General features: G+C 42.0%; 1 protein-coding gene across 5 annotated transcripts in view; it reads right to left on the bottom strand.

The window, feature by feature from the left end:
• tnika (TRAF2 and NCK interacting kinase a) overlaps positions 1 to 15,489 on the bottom strand; it is an 89,561-nt gene that overhangs the window by 9,621 nt on the left and 64,451 nt on the right. For 2 of the 5 annotated variants that reach the window (XM_034674758.1, XM_034674759.1), the window contains exons 15-27: positions 14,012 to 14,608; positions 8,783 to 8,947; positions 7,987 to 8,253; positions 7,217 to 7,323; positions 5,362 to 5,477; positions 4,662 to 4,759; positions 3,520 to 3,588; positions 2,372 to 2,478; positions 1,960 to 2,062; positions 1,572 to 1,712; positions 615 to 714; positions 247 to 417; positions 2 to 145 (exon numbers count right to left, since the gene is read on the bottom strand). In XM_034674758.1, coding sequence (XP_034530649.1) covers positions 2 to 145; positions 247 to 417; positions 615 to 714; positions 1,572 to 1,712; positions 1,960 to 2,062; positions 2,372 to 2,478; positions 3,520 to 3,588; positions 4,662 to 4,759; positions 5,362 to 5,477; positions 7,217 to 7,323; positions 7,987 to 8,253; positions 8,783 to 8,947; positions 14,012 to 14,608 — 2,185 coding nt within the window. The remainder of the gene's footprint in view (position 1; positions 146 to 246; positions 418 to 614; positions 715 to 1,571; positions 1,713 to 1,959; positions 2,063 to 2,371; positions 2,479 to 3,519; positions 3,589 to 4,661; positions 4,760 to 5,361; positions 5,478 to 7,216; positions 7,324 to 7,986; positions 8,254 to 8,782; positions 8,948 to 14,011; positions 14,609 to 15,489) is intronic. The other 3 variants (XM_034674760.1, XM_034674761.1, XM_034674762.1) reach the window with 3 other exon arrangements.

The following is a 15,489-nucleotide window of genomic DNA, read 5'->3' as shown; positions in this document are numbered from 1 at the left end:
CCAGATATGGTGACCAGCACATTGAGCCCCTCCAGCACGTCCATCTGTAAGAAGCGCCTTCTGGTGATCAGATTATAGACTTTTCCCTGTCCACTTCTGTCCAGCAGCATGAGGCCATTCTCTGTCCCCACCAGCAGATTCACACCTGATCATGCAGCACACAAACAAAAAGAGTTAGAGACACAGGAACTTGTACAAAGGACAGGAAATCAGCACAGTTCAAAGATAAAGGATGTTCCCTCCTACCCCAGAGTGCAGCACACAGGATCTCAGAGTTGAAGCGTTTCTTGTATTTGCGGATCTCCGGTGTGTCACTGTGAGGTCTGATGTTTGTAGGGTTGACATTAACCACAGAGATTTTTCTGGCTTCGTTCAGTCTGGCCTGCTCCTGCCTCAGCAACTCACTGGCAAACATGCCTGAAAAGATGGAAAAACAGAGTAAGATGAAAGTTTTTATTGTTTCAGCGTTGCAGGGGAAAAGAATGCAGCCAAGCTTTTCCTCTCAGTATCAACACAATTAATTGACTTGCAAAATAGTCTGTTGTTCACAATATAATTATAAATGAACTGAATAAATCAAAGGTGTGAGCAAAGCTGTCATATGTTTTGCTTACCTTCTGCTGAGTTTTCATCGTCATCCTCACTGGGGGAAGTTTGATAGACACGTGGATCTACAAATGGGGTGAAGGATGCTTTGGACCCGCCTATACCAAACTGTGAGACAGAAAACAGTGAGTGACTTGTCACATTTATATGGTTGCCATTTTGCTTGTAATAGCCTCCTTCTTTAGGTTTGAAAGATCGTAACAGCTTCAAGACTTTAACGCAATTTCCATGCTTTATTGATGAGTCATTTAAAAGCCTAAGGGTATAAAAAATTGGAGAAATATGGGAACATGTTTCAAGCTAAAACATGTTTTTAGCTAGAAACAGCTGAATCTGGCATTTAATTAAAGCCCATCCTAGCTTACATTGCAATTAGCTAGCTAACATTGCCGTTAGTTAGCATTCAATTAATACATAGGTATTAATTGAATGCTAGAGTTAGCTGTTGCTAGCTAAAACATCTTTTAGTTTGAAACATGTTCCCACATCCCTCTATAATTGCATACCCTTTTATAGCAACAGCTAGCTCTAGCATTCAATGAATTGAGCTAGCTAGCATTACCATTAGCTAACTAACATTGCCATTAGCTAGGTAACACTACTATTGACTTTAGACCTTTCCTATTGTATCGACTACAAGACTGTAATGTTTGCTATGAAGTTGTGGAATGCTAATGCTAGCTGTGACAATAGCTGTAAAATGATAGCAATTTGCTACTTTCTACTTATATTTGATTTGCACACCTGGAACAGCCAAGAATTAACTTTTAACAGCATTTGATCTCTCATCAGAATATTTTGTGAAAAGCGTATTAATCATCAGCACTTTCAGTGTCCTGAATATATCACAAACACGTTCATTTATCATTTTATATTAATGACAACATGTCACATTTCAAAAGCTATTTCATTATTTAAACTTCATGTTTCATTTACATATCAAGGAATGAGTGTTAATGTCTGACCTCAGCCATCTCTCCAAGTTCCTGCAGGGCTGAGGTTGGTGTGGCGGAGGGAGAGTTGCTCTGCTGCACGAGGTCAGGAAGGTTACCATGATTGCTGAACCCATTACTCTCTGTGTGACCACCTCTCCTCCTCTCCTCTGCCTGAGAAGGTAACAAAGAGAGGGAAGAGTTGAGAGAGAGGAAACAGGAGATAGAAAGTCGAGGGAGAAAATCAAGGACGGTTAGAGTTTAAAAGATAAAGAGTGATAAGGAAGTAAAATGAGCCGGTTTGTGTGGTGAAGTCTAAACAAAAAGTGCACATTCTGTACTTTTATTACTAAATCAATGTTCCTACTGTGTTTATGTGAATGTGTTCATGTGTGTGTGTATTCCTTTGCACATTCATCACCTCTCTCACCACTAAAGTGCCGTCCTTGGAGCTATTATAGGCATCACCCAGAGAGTCCTCTGTCAGCCCTCCGTAGGACTCGCTGCTGCTCTGCACTGCCGGCCTGTAACACACACACACACACACACACACACACACACACACACACACACACACACACACACACACACACACACACACACACACACACACACACACACACACACACACACACACACACACACACACACACACACACACACACACAGATCCGATTATTTACAAAGCAATTCTACCAAAACTATACTGACAGGCTGCTGGCAAGGCGCATATTCCTAAGACGTGAATATCTCAACACAAATCAACGCTGACAATTTCAGCCTGAAAAAACACAGAAAGAGGAGAAGAAATGAAAACAGAGGGGACATCTTACATGATGCGAGGAATGTCGCTAACAGCAACTGTCCCATCGTGTCCCACCGTCTCCCCGTCATCATCGCTGCTCTCTGAATCGTCACTAGAGGACGAGTAATCCGTCACCTTCATTAAACACAAAATAGAAAACAAAATGGACAAACAGTCAGAAACTGTCAGAAACACAGAATCACACAGTGGGCTCTGATTTTGTTTTGCAAGTTACATGCTACTTAGCAGTTATGGTGATTTGCAATTTTTTTGTTTTGATGCTTTTACATTCAGCACTGCTGGCTCCTGTACATGTCAATCAATATTTACAAAGAGTCTCTCCCTAGTTTTCTGATTTAGAGTAACTGAGCTCTGTGCTATCCATATCAAAGGGACTTCAAAACTTGTGTGATTTGCTGGTAAACTCTTCATGCATCTCTGAACCGCTTTTTACTAAATGACTGATATTTAGTAATTTTTTCATCATTTTATTTTTGTTTTTAAACTGGCTTACAAAGAAAAAACAAACTAAGCCTTTAAAAAAAAAGAGTATAATTTTTATTTCATGTATAAAATGTGTCATTAATCATCATTATGAGATGAAAAGCAAAAATAAATGATAAAAAGTCCTATTTATGGACCAAATATGCAAAATTACAAGATGGCAAGGCCCAATTATTCAATAAAAAGTCCCAACTGTGACATAGCATGTCAAAATCAAGTGATAAATAGTCCTAATTATGAAATTAAAAGTTGAAATTATGAAGGTTAGTCATAATTTTGGGATAAAATGTGGAAGTTATTAGATGAAGAGTCAAAATTACAAGATGGTATTGACTCATGACTACAACATTTTAGTCATAATTTCAACCTTTTGGTTCATAACTTCCACTTTGGTTTCATAATGAGGACTTTGTATCTTATCATAATAACTTATGACCTCATAGTAATTACTTTTTATTTTATAATAAAGACCAAGCATCTCTTAATGTCAATGTTTTGTCTTGTGTCATGTGACTTTTTCCCTTATAATTTTTACTTATGATCTCAGAGTTGTAACTTGCTATAATAATAATAATAATGATAGGCTAAGTCTTCATTTATTTCACCCTTTTTACTATTAAATGAGCTTCCTCTGCCAGGACTACGACTGAAATAAGAAAATGATAATTGTACCTTGACTGGAGGTCTGCTGCCCTCCTCTACCCTTAATTCTCTGAGCTCCTTAGCCAAAGCACTTAGGTCCTACAGGGAGAGAGGGAGGAGGAGGAGAAAGAGAAAAAGTCAATAAACACATCACTTCTGAATCATTAGTCTCTGAACTTGTGGAAAATCACACACAAGGATAGGGAAGAGAGAGGGGCAAAGAGCAGGACAGACCATCATGACACGGAGACAACTCATCTGTTGTCACATAAACACCCGAGCTTGTAAAAGGAGGTGTCCCTGAACAAAAGTGCTGATCTGAGACCACCTTTCTGCCTGACGTGTGCAGAGGTTTGATTTTGTGAGATAAGAAGTGATCACAGAAAAACACTTTTTTTTCTCACAAGCAGTGTTAAGAAAAGAGAAATACAAGGCTTTAAGTTCTACTGGAGTTCAGCATCACAAATCTGCACCCCTCCACCTGTCATCCCCATGCCAACTCTCCTGTGGTTCCTCCCCTTCCCTCCCTCCTCATTCCACCCAGCCCTTGGATCAGACCAAATCATGCAGACGGGGGGAGAAAGCCGTCATACACGGTGGTTCTTACCAGCTCCTCCTGAACAGTGACCGTGACGACAGAGAAACAGGAAAACAAGATGCAGAGACTTATCAGGTGCTTGGCAGTTCAAGTAACCTCCAACCCGCACACGCTAACGCACACGCACACACACACACATTTCACACTCACACAAACACTCGCACAAGCACGCATCCAAATCCACTCTCTCAGGTATGTGTGTAGAAGCACACATGCACTGCCATCGCCATGACACCCTGATGTTTCCAAGTTAAAGAGACAAACATCATCTTCTCTAAACCGACTGCTTCCACCATGCCAGGGGTAAAAACAGGATCTGATAATCCAGGATAAAGAAAACCGGGATAAAAGAAAGGGGAGTTGGTGGTAAGGGGGCAGGACTCGAGTGTCACTAACCTCATCTATGGCTTTCTTATAGCTCTGAAGAATAAAAGGACAAAGAGAGGGAGGCAGAGAGAGAGATAATCGGATGAATAGCAGAAAAAGAGTGGAAGTAGCCTGCAGAGGACTCAGAGAGAGGAGACTGCTGCTGTGACAGGAAAGTGAGAGTGTGTGTCTGTGTTGGGAGACTCACAGCTGGTCTGCTGGGTCTGGCTGACTCACGGCCCTCCTCTTGTTTGGGTTTCAACTCCTGATTGGCTCCAGGAGGGGATCCTTCCTGCTTGGCTTGACCTATCAGAAGAAGGAAGAAGTTACTCGTGTGACCTACATAAACAAATCCACTTTATCAGAAGCACCAAAAAATGCTGATACAAAAAAAAAGATGGATTGTTCCTTCTCTATCCTGATGCATCCAGTTTAATTTTATCTCTCGCTATGTGATAAAAACACCTAGCAAACATGACAGGACACCAATCCTACCACACTAAACCAAGTTCTGCCTTGTGTTTGATCCATGCATATCTTAGATATCTCTCTGGGCTGTCGTTTGACACTTCACAGTGCGCCTCGCCCTCCATCTCCCTCTCTCATTTCCTCTCTTCTATCTCTCTGGAGGCTGGGAGCAACAGGGCACATCAGACAGGTTGATCAGAGCAGAACTGCGACTGACACTGTCCCCACTGATAGCCTCGGAAACTCGCTGAAGCTGTGTGAGTGGAGGCGGATGTTTGTGTGATTCTGTGTCTGGGTTTTCATGTTTACAAGAGGAAGTACAGAAGCTGGTTTGTAACTGTTTGCATGCGAGTGTGGATGTGTATCTGCAGGTGTATGTGTGTGTGTATGTGTGTGTGTGTGTGTGTCTCAGTTCTGTGTATTCTGTGAACTTTCTGTACCTCTCCTTTCGGATGAGCCTCCCTGAGATGAAGGGGAAGAGGAGGATGATGAGTTGGAGGAAGTTCTTTGCAGCATGGCGTCCAGAGAGAGCTCGGAGTGCCGCAGGTCTGGGTTACTGAAACAGGAGGAGAAGATTTTTAAAGAGGGGGTTGATCCGCCATTCCATGATTGGTTTGTTTTTATATACATTGTTGAATATTCATACAAAACGTGAGCAAAGTTTCAAATCTGTGCAAAGTCTGCAGGCTGCTCTAAACACAAAGTTCCAGACATATTTTTCTACCTTGGAGATTTTATGAGATCACAAAGTCACAGAAGTCTTTATATAGTTGTATGCCTCATTCATAGTGGAACAAAGACATGCCCACTTTCAAGAGCTGCAGGGCGCTGGCCAATCAGAAGAAAGAGTACTAGAGAAATCTCCTATGTCAGACCTAAGACTTTATTAAAAAATATGGATGACATTACATCTCTCCAAAGGTGAAGCCAAAACGTTTTGAGCTCCACCTGAGGGGAATACTACGAAGCGAGTTCAACATATCCCAGATATCTTCTCCTGATCCGGCTTCACTGAACCTAACAGAGGAGGTCACGCTAAACTGTCATACGAAGCTGGTTATCAACTTGTTGAGAAAATCCAGAATTACCCTGAGCGCGTTCACATGAACGGGGCAGAGAAGGCAACATGTGACCAATAACAGACACGTACAGTCTGCCGTCAGCACATCCACATATTTTTCAGGTAACGAGTGAACCACCTTCGTAGCACTGAAAATCCAGAGTTAACCCTGAAGTTCTCTTGATAACCACAAATCCAGCTTTGTAGTATACCCCTCTGGTGACTGGCTGCAGTATAGGACATAAAGCCTGCCTCCTCCATGTTAACAGATGGGACATGGACAAACTTTTAAATCAAAACACATGTTCAATATTCTTTTCTGAAACATGGATTCTGTCTTTATAGTTAGCTCTTTTTATGCTAATCTTCATCCAAGTACTCGTTTTTTTCAGAGACATTCGGTTTCAGCTAGTTTTTTGATGCTAAAATGAGGGGATGTGATGTCATAATTGACAGCTCTGCAGGCAAATGCAAGTTCCTGAGAGAGAAACAAACACTCAAACACAGGTTACCGAGCTTTCCACAGCCGCGAGTGTTCGTTTCAAAGTGACATACATATCTGTTCTGTTTTGGATTCTACCAACCTGAATGTTTCATCAGTAAATGAAATGTGTGCTTTAGTTAGCAGAGGGGAAGGATGTCAGTATAACCACTTCACCAGCCAGATCACTTCTTGGCATGTTTTGGCTACAAAATTCGGCACCAGCATCCTATATATCAGCACACATCATGGTATTTTGGCCTCAGTTTTTACAAGTGAGGGGATGGAGATGCGCCATCCATAGTTATATACAGTCAACAGAGGATAAACTGAGACTTTTCAGGTGTTTTTGGAGTTGGAAGTCAAGTAAAGTTACTGCAGAGGTTTCATGGAGGAAGTCAAAAGCTTGAAATAAGCAAAGTATGGCCTCTTTAATCATTTAAAAAGCTAGTTTAAACATTGTATTGCTTTAAAACCAATGTATAATGAACATTTTGAGTAGAATTTCTGCAATAATAGCTTCTCAAAGTTAACATCTAAAGGAGTCAGTTCAAGTATAGCTGTGCTTTTTTTCTGATTACAACAGAAGTATGTTCATAATCCTTGTGAATAACATTATGCACTAACCAAAACAAAAACAACAACAAACATATCTATCTTCATGTGTTAAAAGTTGTTTTAAAGATTGATTTATACTTTAAATATATAAGTGTTTAGTCCTCTGTAGCAGACAGTAGGCTACAATGATGTTTACCTGGCTCGTATGAGCTGAGAGCCTGTGCGAGGGCCCAGACCCACTCCTCCATTAGGGGAATTTTTCCTGACCAAAGCCGGGGAGATGGAAGTGGTCCTTTGTGGAACCTGGACATTCAAAATACACAAACAGAGAAGGTCACAATAGGAGCTTTGCTTATAATCCCCCGTGAGAAGTTTTACATTTGAATACAAAATATTTCTAATTGTTGAATCATCATAAATAAGACCTCATAAAAACAAAGAAGTCTGGCACGTAGAGCCCTAATAACTTAGTAATCTTCATCTGCTTGTTTACGATGCCAAATACGATGGTTCATTTAAAGACAGTGTGCTGCAAGTGACGTATTAATAGGGTGTGTTTTTCTGTGAATGCAACCTCTGTAAGTGCAGCAGTTCTGTGGAAGTTTCTGAAATTAAATGTTGCAACACTTTGGCATTGACTTCTGTTGAACATCAGTTCAGGTGACATAACATGATGACAGCTTTTTAATCAAACGACAGACACCAAACCTATAAAACCAGAGAGATGAGTGATGCATGTTTATTTTGATAATTCTGATGCATGAGTGTGTCTTCATAACTAACAATTAAAAACAAATGCACAGACACTACAGTTCACATGAGGCATGTGAACAGTACAGCTAAGATGTAATACAACACCACATCGTTTCATTCAAGAAGTTGAACAAATAAACAGTAAGCATTTTATTTTGAAAGGTATCTTCTACGAGAAGGCACATCTTAATGTTTGTCTTTGTTTCTCTGTACCTTGGGTGGAAGATCTTCCTCTCTTAGCCAAGCTGTCCTGTCCCGATCCCTGTCCCTGTCTCTGTCCCGATCCCGATCCTCCCGTCCTGTGACCCGCAGCGGGGCTCCTGGGGTGTCAGAAGTTGGGTCCGAGTTCTGGCGGGGCATATCAGGCCTCGGGGAGCCAACGCCGATGCCCTCACTCATAGCCGAGCCTGTCTGGTCTTGCAGGGACTGAGAGCCAGACATGGAGCTGGAGTGGGTCTTCACAGGGACCAGGTGAGCCATCTAGAGAACAGAGAGAAGAAGACAGAGGAAGAGGTGAAGGGTTTGAGTTTGAGGGATGGGTAAGAGGGGAGTCATTTGAAGGACGAAGCAGAGATTGAGGTAGCAATGATGGATTCAAAAAAAAGTATTAGTATAGAGAGAGCCCATTGATTGGAGGATGAAGGAAAGGATGGAGAGAGAAAGAGTTGGAAATCCAAAGTTTGGAGGAATGAGGAAAGAATTACAGAGTAGGAAAATGATAAACAGGAAAAGGAGAAGCAAAAATAGCAAAAAAGAGAAAGAAAGCAGGAGGCAGAAAATACATCAAGATGTGCAAAAAAAGATTGTGGGAAAAAGAAATAAAGAAAATGACAGATATAAAACATTGAAATAGAAAAAAGACATATAACACAGAGTTGTATTTAAACATGAACCTTTGAAGGAGTTCATGTTATAAGGCACTTAGTTGTGTGATGTTTCTGGTGTCTAGGAAACACACCAAACATTCCCATGCCTTCTCCATTGCACACACGTCCGCACGCACACACACCTGTGGTTCGATGGAGCGGTGGATAGGTGGGGTGCAGGCGGGCTGCATGCCCCCGCTGCTGAAGGACTCGGAGCGGGGAGGGAGGGAGGGGTCGGAGATGCGGTTGGACACTTTGTGCTGCAGCGCTGGGGAGCTCTGTCTGTTCAGCTTAGATCGCTCCTCCACCTGAGACGGGGTCACACACACACACACACAACTGTCACTCGCAGGCCAGCACGCAGCACAACCAATCACCACGCTCTATCCGCTGTGGGTATCGATCGAACTACCACCTTCATGCATCAGAACAAGCCACCAGATAATCTTTCCATCTTAGCGCTGTGAGACGGGACCGTGCATATTTCCATTATGTGTGAACCTGTTTTTCAAATTCACGCCCCATGACATACCGCTGCGTGATTCAGTGGAAGTGTTGTCTGTCTTGTGATAAGTGATCATAGCAAATCCAGATTTCCACAGAAGCCCTAAAGGGGTTATACGTGACTACATGTAAACTATGTTTTCATTGTAGGTCTTTTTTTCTCCACTACATTCCCCCATCAGTTTCACATCTAAGTTTTCAGTTTTAATAGTGTGAGTATGTATGTAACAGCTTTTCAGCAAGAAGTAGAGCCACAGCAAAACTACTGAGAGGAAACTCTAATTTGATTCTTTTAAACTGCCTTGGGTGAAAACGTTATTGTAAAACAGAGATCAATAAATCATCAATAAATAATGTACTCCAGTTTACACATACAAGTTAAACAACAACAGCTTTCCTGGAATACACCGGAGACCTAGACCTGTCCAAAACATAGACTTTATAAAATCATGGACGGCACATCAGCGACCTCAAGTGAAGCCAACACTTCATGTCGGCAAACAAATTAAACGTCCTTACGCTCGCTTGTCAGCACAAGATTTACTTTTCGTTTAAATGGGTAGTTAATATTATTGTCATTATAAGCTCATAATCTGGTCATATGATTTGACTAAGCTAGTGCCACCTGCCACTAGCTGGTGCTGTAGCTTTGGTTTATTGAGACTAGCATAATGCTCTAATGCTCTACTACCTTGACATAGGAAAGCACAGATGACAGATGGCTTCTGGATTGGACCAATACATAACCAGCACAGGTATATGGACCTTAACCTACAAGGAGGACTGAAGGCTGGTGGTGCTAGCTCTGCTAGTGTTAGTCACTCTTTACTCTGTGACCCTGTGTTTAGCTGTTTTAAATAAATTGTGATCAGTTGTGAATGTCCTCTGAGTGTCTTCCTACTTTTAGACTCATGGGTTAGTCTAAATTTTAATTTCTCTTTCAACAAAGCACCAGTTTAGTTGCTAAAGGAGGTGCCTTATGTTCAGAGGCTACGATCCCTGTCACACTGGATCACTGGCCCAAAGCTGTTTAGTTGAAGCACTTAGTTGCATAAAAAGTAGTAAATCATATCATCTAAATATTTGAATTACTATGCAAATATTAAACCTACAAGTTGAATTACGTGAAAATACTTCACCCCAACACTGTGTGTCTCTATGTCCCACATACAGTTGAGAAATAAGATTATCTGATGGCTTTTGGGAAAGTTCAAGAATCAACAATCACCACATTCAGACCAAAATCTTGGATTCCCCTACATGTGAATGTAGTGCGTGCACACACATGAAAACCCTGTTCGATTGTTAGTGCAAAAAATAGTTTGAGTGACTGTTTCTACCAACTTGTGTGCCAAAGAGCATCACATTTATATACAGTGAGTAAGGCAGAAAGCTCCTGCAGCCACTGTAATCAGATTATCAGATTATCTGCTGTGCAGTGAAAGAAGGCTCTGAGGAATGCTCCCAGCGGCACAAATCTCACTTTTCCCCTCTCTAAACAATCAACTCAACGGTTAGTGTAGGGTCGAATTATGGCTCAGCAAGGCATAGTGTCAATAGCCCCCAGGTAAACATGCATGTGCTATGGAGAACTCTCCCTTTTGAGGCTTTCTGTAATGCCCCATGAGCTCTTAATCTAGTCAGATTATTCAAGATTATGACCTGTGTTGGAACAACTATACTTTGCTGTGTCATTACCTAAATCTGTGTTAGTTGCCTACTAGGGCGTTCTTTGTTAGTTGTTCATTTGGGATGATATGTAACAAAAGACAAAGGACTTAAGACAGACAGGAGCTAAATACAAAGTTCTGATGGAAAAGGGAAGATTAAGAGAGGAGAACTGCTTCAGAGATCTGTGGAGGCAGTATGTTTTAGGTTAGCATCAACATCAGCTGAACTTCAGGAGAAAGACAGAGTTACTATGAGAAGATCCCTGAACAGAAGAACAACAACCTTGGGTAAAGCATGAATGCTCCATTTGTATGGGTCATTCTCCCAAGCCTACTACCCAGAAGCTTCTTCCGCTACTGCCCCATTTCCACCAAAATAACCCAGGACCATTGGAATCAGAAACTATATTTTTTTTCTTGGAATTAAAAGATTCCTTTGATGCAATGTTGTCTGCATTTCCATGGAGGTTTAAAGGCCCCCAAAGATTACGGAAGTCCAGATAATCAATTAAGAGACCATGAAAGAGGCTACTGTACTTTGGAAGTACTCAACCAATCAAAAATAGTCAGCACTGCAAGCCATACTCTAAAAGTTCCTGTACCCCCAGAAGGCACTTAAGTAGCAGGGGTGGTCTAACCAATTTGGTGTTAATATGAAGTCCATGGAACTTCATTTAGACATGAGTTCCCTGCTGGAAATGCAATGGGTAACTCCTAAAGTCCCTGGTCTCTGGGTGTTTTTTTTCTGTGGTGGAAATGAAGCTCATGACAGAGATTCCAAAAGGTAAAACCCAGCATTAGGAGACGTTAATTATAGCTACTGTGGTATCTACAATACAGATAGTTGTGGAAAAGGATTAGGAGGGAGAGGAGATGGAGGACAGAGGGAATCCTATGGAAATTCGAGATGGATCCCATCACCATTTGGCCAGAACCCATAACCAAGTATCCAAATTTAATGACTGGTTGACTGACCTAAAAGGAAGTATGGATGGACGGGTTTCCCCAATGGTAGCAGCACCAATTTAACTAGGAGCCAGCTTGCCATGGTGGTTGATGGGGCGGTGGGTGATAGGAGGGCTGACAGGGTTGGGAGTTGGGGCTGGGCTGTGGTTTACTACACTAACAGTGGATCAGTGTGTTATTGGAGACTGTCTGTGAGTATCAACATCTCCCTTCTGGATCTTAGTCCAAGTATAAAATATATTCAGAATAAAAAATACAAAAAATCAGTTGATATCTATATAAAAAAAGTATAAATGCAAATTATTTATGAAATACATACACTTTATAGAGAAAGCTACAAGTATATTACAGATGTATGATTACATTTACAATGTACAATGTGTTTTATGTTTTAAGTAAAATATGTGTGTGTGCTGTTGTACTTCCATCTTTTTGAAGAGTAGGTTAACTTTTAAACCTTGAGAGTGACACATATTCTGATGAGCAACGATGTGCACTGGGTTTCAACCAAAATACTTTGGCTTTTAGTTCCAGGAACCCTTTTTTATGGGCTTTGACTTTGCTCTAGCATAGAGTTACTGTTTTTCCTCGTAGGCCTAAAGAACTGTTAAAATTAGGCTGATTAATCGACTTGTACAAAGACAAACCTGCACTCTACCAAACATAAATAATAAGCGCTGCAGGGCCCAAAGCAATTTAAATCAATACTTTTGGAGTACTAACTCCAGAGACGGGTCTTTTTTGGAAACAAGAAAGTCCCAGATACTTTATCTTGGTTATCAAGAACCAGTAACATCTTGAAACCAATTTTTCTTAATTCAGAATTACAGATGCATGTTTTAGTTCTCTTCAAATATTTGTTTGTTGTAGTTTTTTTGACCCTAAAACAATTATGGAATTATACTCAAGAATCAATAAGTACAGCAAGCGAATTGGAAGTAATACAATTGAAATTGTACCCAATTGTACCCTTGTCTCTACAGTGTAAACACTTTCATTTCTCTAAAAGTCTTGAGTGTCTTGAGTAAGTTCAGTTGAGCTTAAGATAAGATTTTTGTTTAATACAAAGGATAACATTGATTTATAATCAAATGTGAGCCCTGTTTTTGTACTGCAACAATTTGACTGTTCTTGTTTCTTATGAAAATCAAAGCACTTTTCAGGTTGACAAAACCCCATGTAGACATTAAAATGAAGTGCTACAAGTAAACTGTGTGCACCAACATGTTAATGATGGTGTCAACCAGTACCAAGGGCAACCCAAGCTACAACAAATAGGCTGGAGTTATTATGTAGTTGTTATTGTAAAGGGGAGGATTTGTAGTTGAGGAATGTTGTATTCAGTCTCAAATATGGAAGTACAAAAATGTTAGTTTGTGTGTGTGTGTGTGTGTGTGTGTGTGTGTGTGTGTGTGTGTGTGTGTGTGTGTGTGTGTGTGTGTGTGTGTGTGTGTTGTTCTATGTGTGTTCTTTGGATAAGCGTTAGCACTGAACAGATCTGATCCAGACCTCGTTCTGGGATCCAAAGGGAGAGTTAAATGGGGAGCACTTAGGGGTAGAGGCAGGTGATATAAAAGGGCTATAGGAGGTGTTGATCGGCCTGAGGAACTGGGTGTGTGTAGGTGTGGGTGATAGTGGGGCTACATTGGACACAAAGCCCATAGGAGAGAATGGAGGGGATATGGAATTTATGGATAACCTTGAGGAAGAGGGGGAGTGGTTCGGTGAGGTTTGGGGGGAGGTGCAAGGAGAGAGACCCAACCAAGCAAGTGCAGTCGTTGGAGCACTTGATACCAAACAGTCAGAGGAGCGACTACTCATTGGTCTGCCCATGTTCTGTCTGAGTATGTCTGCTGGGGCAGAAGCACTAAGCTCAAAAGTAGAGGAGCAACCACCTAGTACTTCCTGCTTCCATCCCTCTCCTCTTCTACCTCCTTCAGAAGCAGGGAAAGGTAATTGGGTATCAGGGACTCGAAGAAGATTGCCACAGTTGGAGGCAGGTGAGTAAGAGTGTCTTTGTCGGGCGGCGAAGAGAGCATTATCAGGGAAAGATTTGGAAAGGGGGTCAGTTGAGTTAAACGCTGAGACCTCCCAGTCCGAGGGCACCATTAAGCTCTCGTGGCTGACAACTGGCCTCATCCCTTTCTGCCACCATCCCTGATACTCTGGTTCTACATCTACATCTATTCTACGGCAAGGCGAGTTCGACCTGGCACGAGGACGAGCACTAACCAGTTTGACCACAGGGTTGGTAACAGGGAAAGGTCCAGACTGAAGTTTCTGGACCTGTCCTGGGGACTGAGGATGAGCTTGAAGGGCTTTAGGATGAGGGTCTGGAGACATTAGCCCATGGATGGCTCCCTGACTGGGGGCAGAGAGAGGCCTGTCTCTTGGCCTCTCTTTCTGATTACTGGGAGAATAAGGGTTTGGTACTTGATTGGACTGACTGACTTGCCCTGGACTAGAAAGCTCTTTATGAATCTTACTAGGCCCCCTACTAGGCCCTTGGCCAGCGTCCTGGTTTTGCTCCTGAATGGACCCTGGGCTGCAGCTCCTACGACTGAGTCTCTGAGCCCTAAATTCCCTGACCTGCTGGCTTATCTCCTGCTTCAACCCTGGATCTAGGGGTTCGGCTTGGTCTAATGAAATGCGGATTTGGGGTAGGTTGTTGGAGAGGAGCTGGGCAGCGTGAGACGGGGTTCGCCTAGGTGCTTGAGCTCTGGGTTGGCCGTGAAAGCCAGTGGATGAAGCTGGTTGACAGAATGACTGATGATGTCGTAGCTGAGGGCGGGGTGGGTTACCCTGACCATGCTGCTGCTGCTTCGGGACCTAGGGGTCAGAGTCAGAGGAGGGTGAGCAACAACACAAACACACACAAAGCAAACATCAAAACAGTGTTCATTCCATAGACTGTGTAAAGGAAGTGGATGTAGCCTTTGCTAACAAAAGATTAGCCATTACTGAAGTGCCTTACATCTGCAGTCTAATGTTTGACCAGCAGAGGGCGACTTCAGTGGTTGTTAAATTGGTCCAAGTTTATAAAACCAGAGGGTAAAATTACTTCTGTTTGTTCATAACCTCAACGATTGCTGATTTATCAACTTGGATAGAGACGTAGCAATTAGGACTGTCAGCGTTAACACATTAATTACAATGCGATTAAAGTCCCAACCTAATGTGTTGGGTTTTTGTGTAGACCCATGCAATTTTGTCCCTTTCAGCACTATGTAGTTATGCTTCCTGCTGCCGCCATGATGGAAAATACCAACATTTTGCTTTTGAATGGCACTTTTCGCTTAAAAAAACTCCTCACTACTCACATTGTATTGCTCAAAACTTTAATTCAGCAGCATAACATTGCTGATTGATTTTACATGCAGCAATGGAGAAACCCCCTACAGTATGAACCTGCAGGTGGATGCTGGGGGAGGTGCTAGGTCTGAATGTTTAAGCGCAGCACTGGTGCAGAGCAGCAAAGGCAAAGACTGGAAATCTTGCAGCTTAAACAGATCACCTAAATTAGAAGGACACGTTTGTATGGTGAGAACGACAGATGGCAAACCTGAAAAACCAGTGCAGCTATAGTTGCCTGTGTGAACCAGCTTGCAGGCGTTACTTCTTTTATGTTACTGTGGCTACATCCACTTCTTATATACAGTCTATGGTTAATTCTCGAATATCTTCAGGTTAAAAAAGTGAGGTCTCCCCAC

The sequence above is a fragment of the Notolabrus celidotus genome, chromosome 22 (genome assembly GCF_009762535.1).
Source record: "Notolabrus celidotus isolate fNotCel1 chromosome 22, fNotCel1.pri, whole genome shotgun sequence".
Lineage (NCBI taxonomy): Eukaryota > Metazoa > Chordata > Actinopteri > Labriformes > Labridae > Notolabrus > Notolabrus celidotus.
This window is presented reverse-complemented; position numbering and strand designations above follow the sequence as displayed.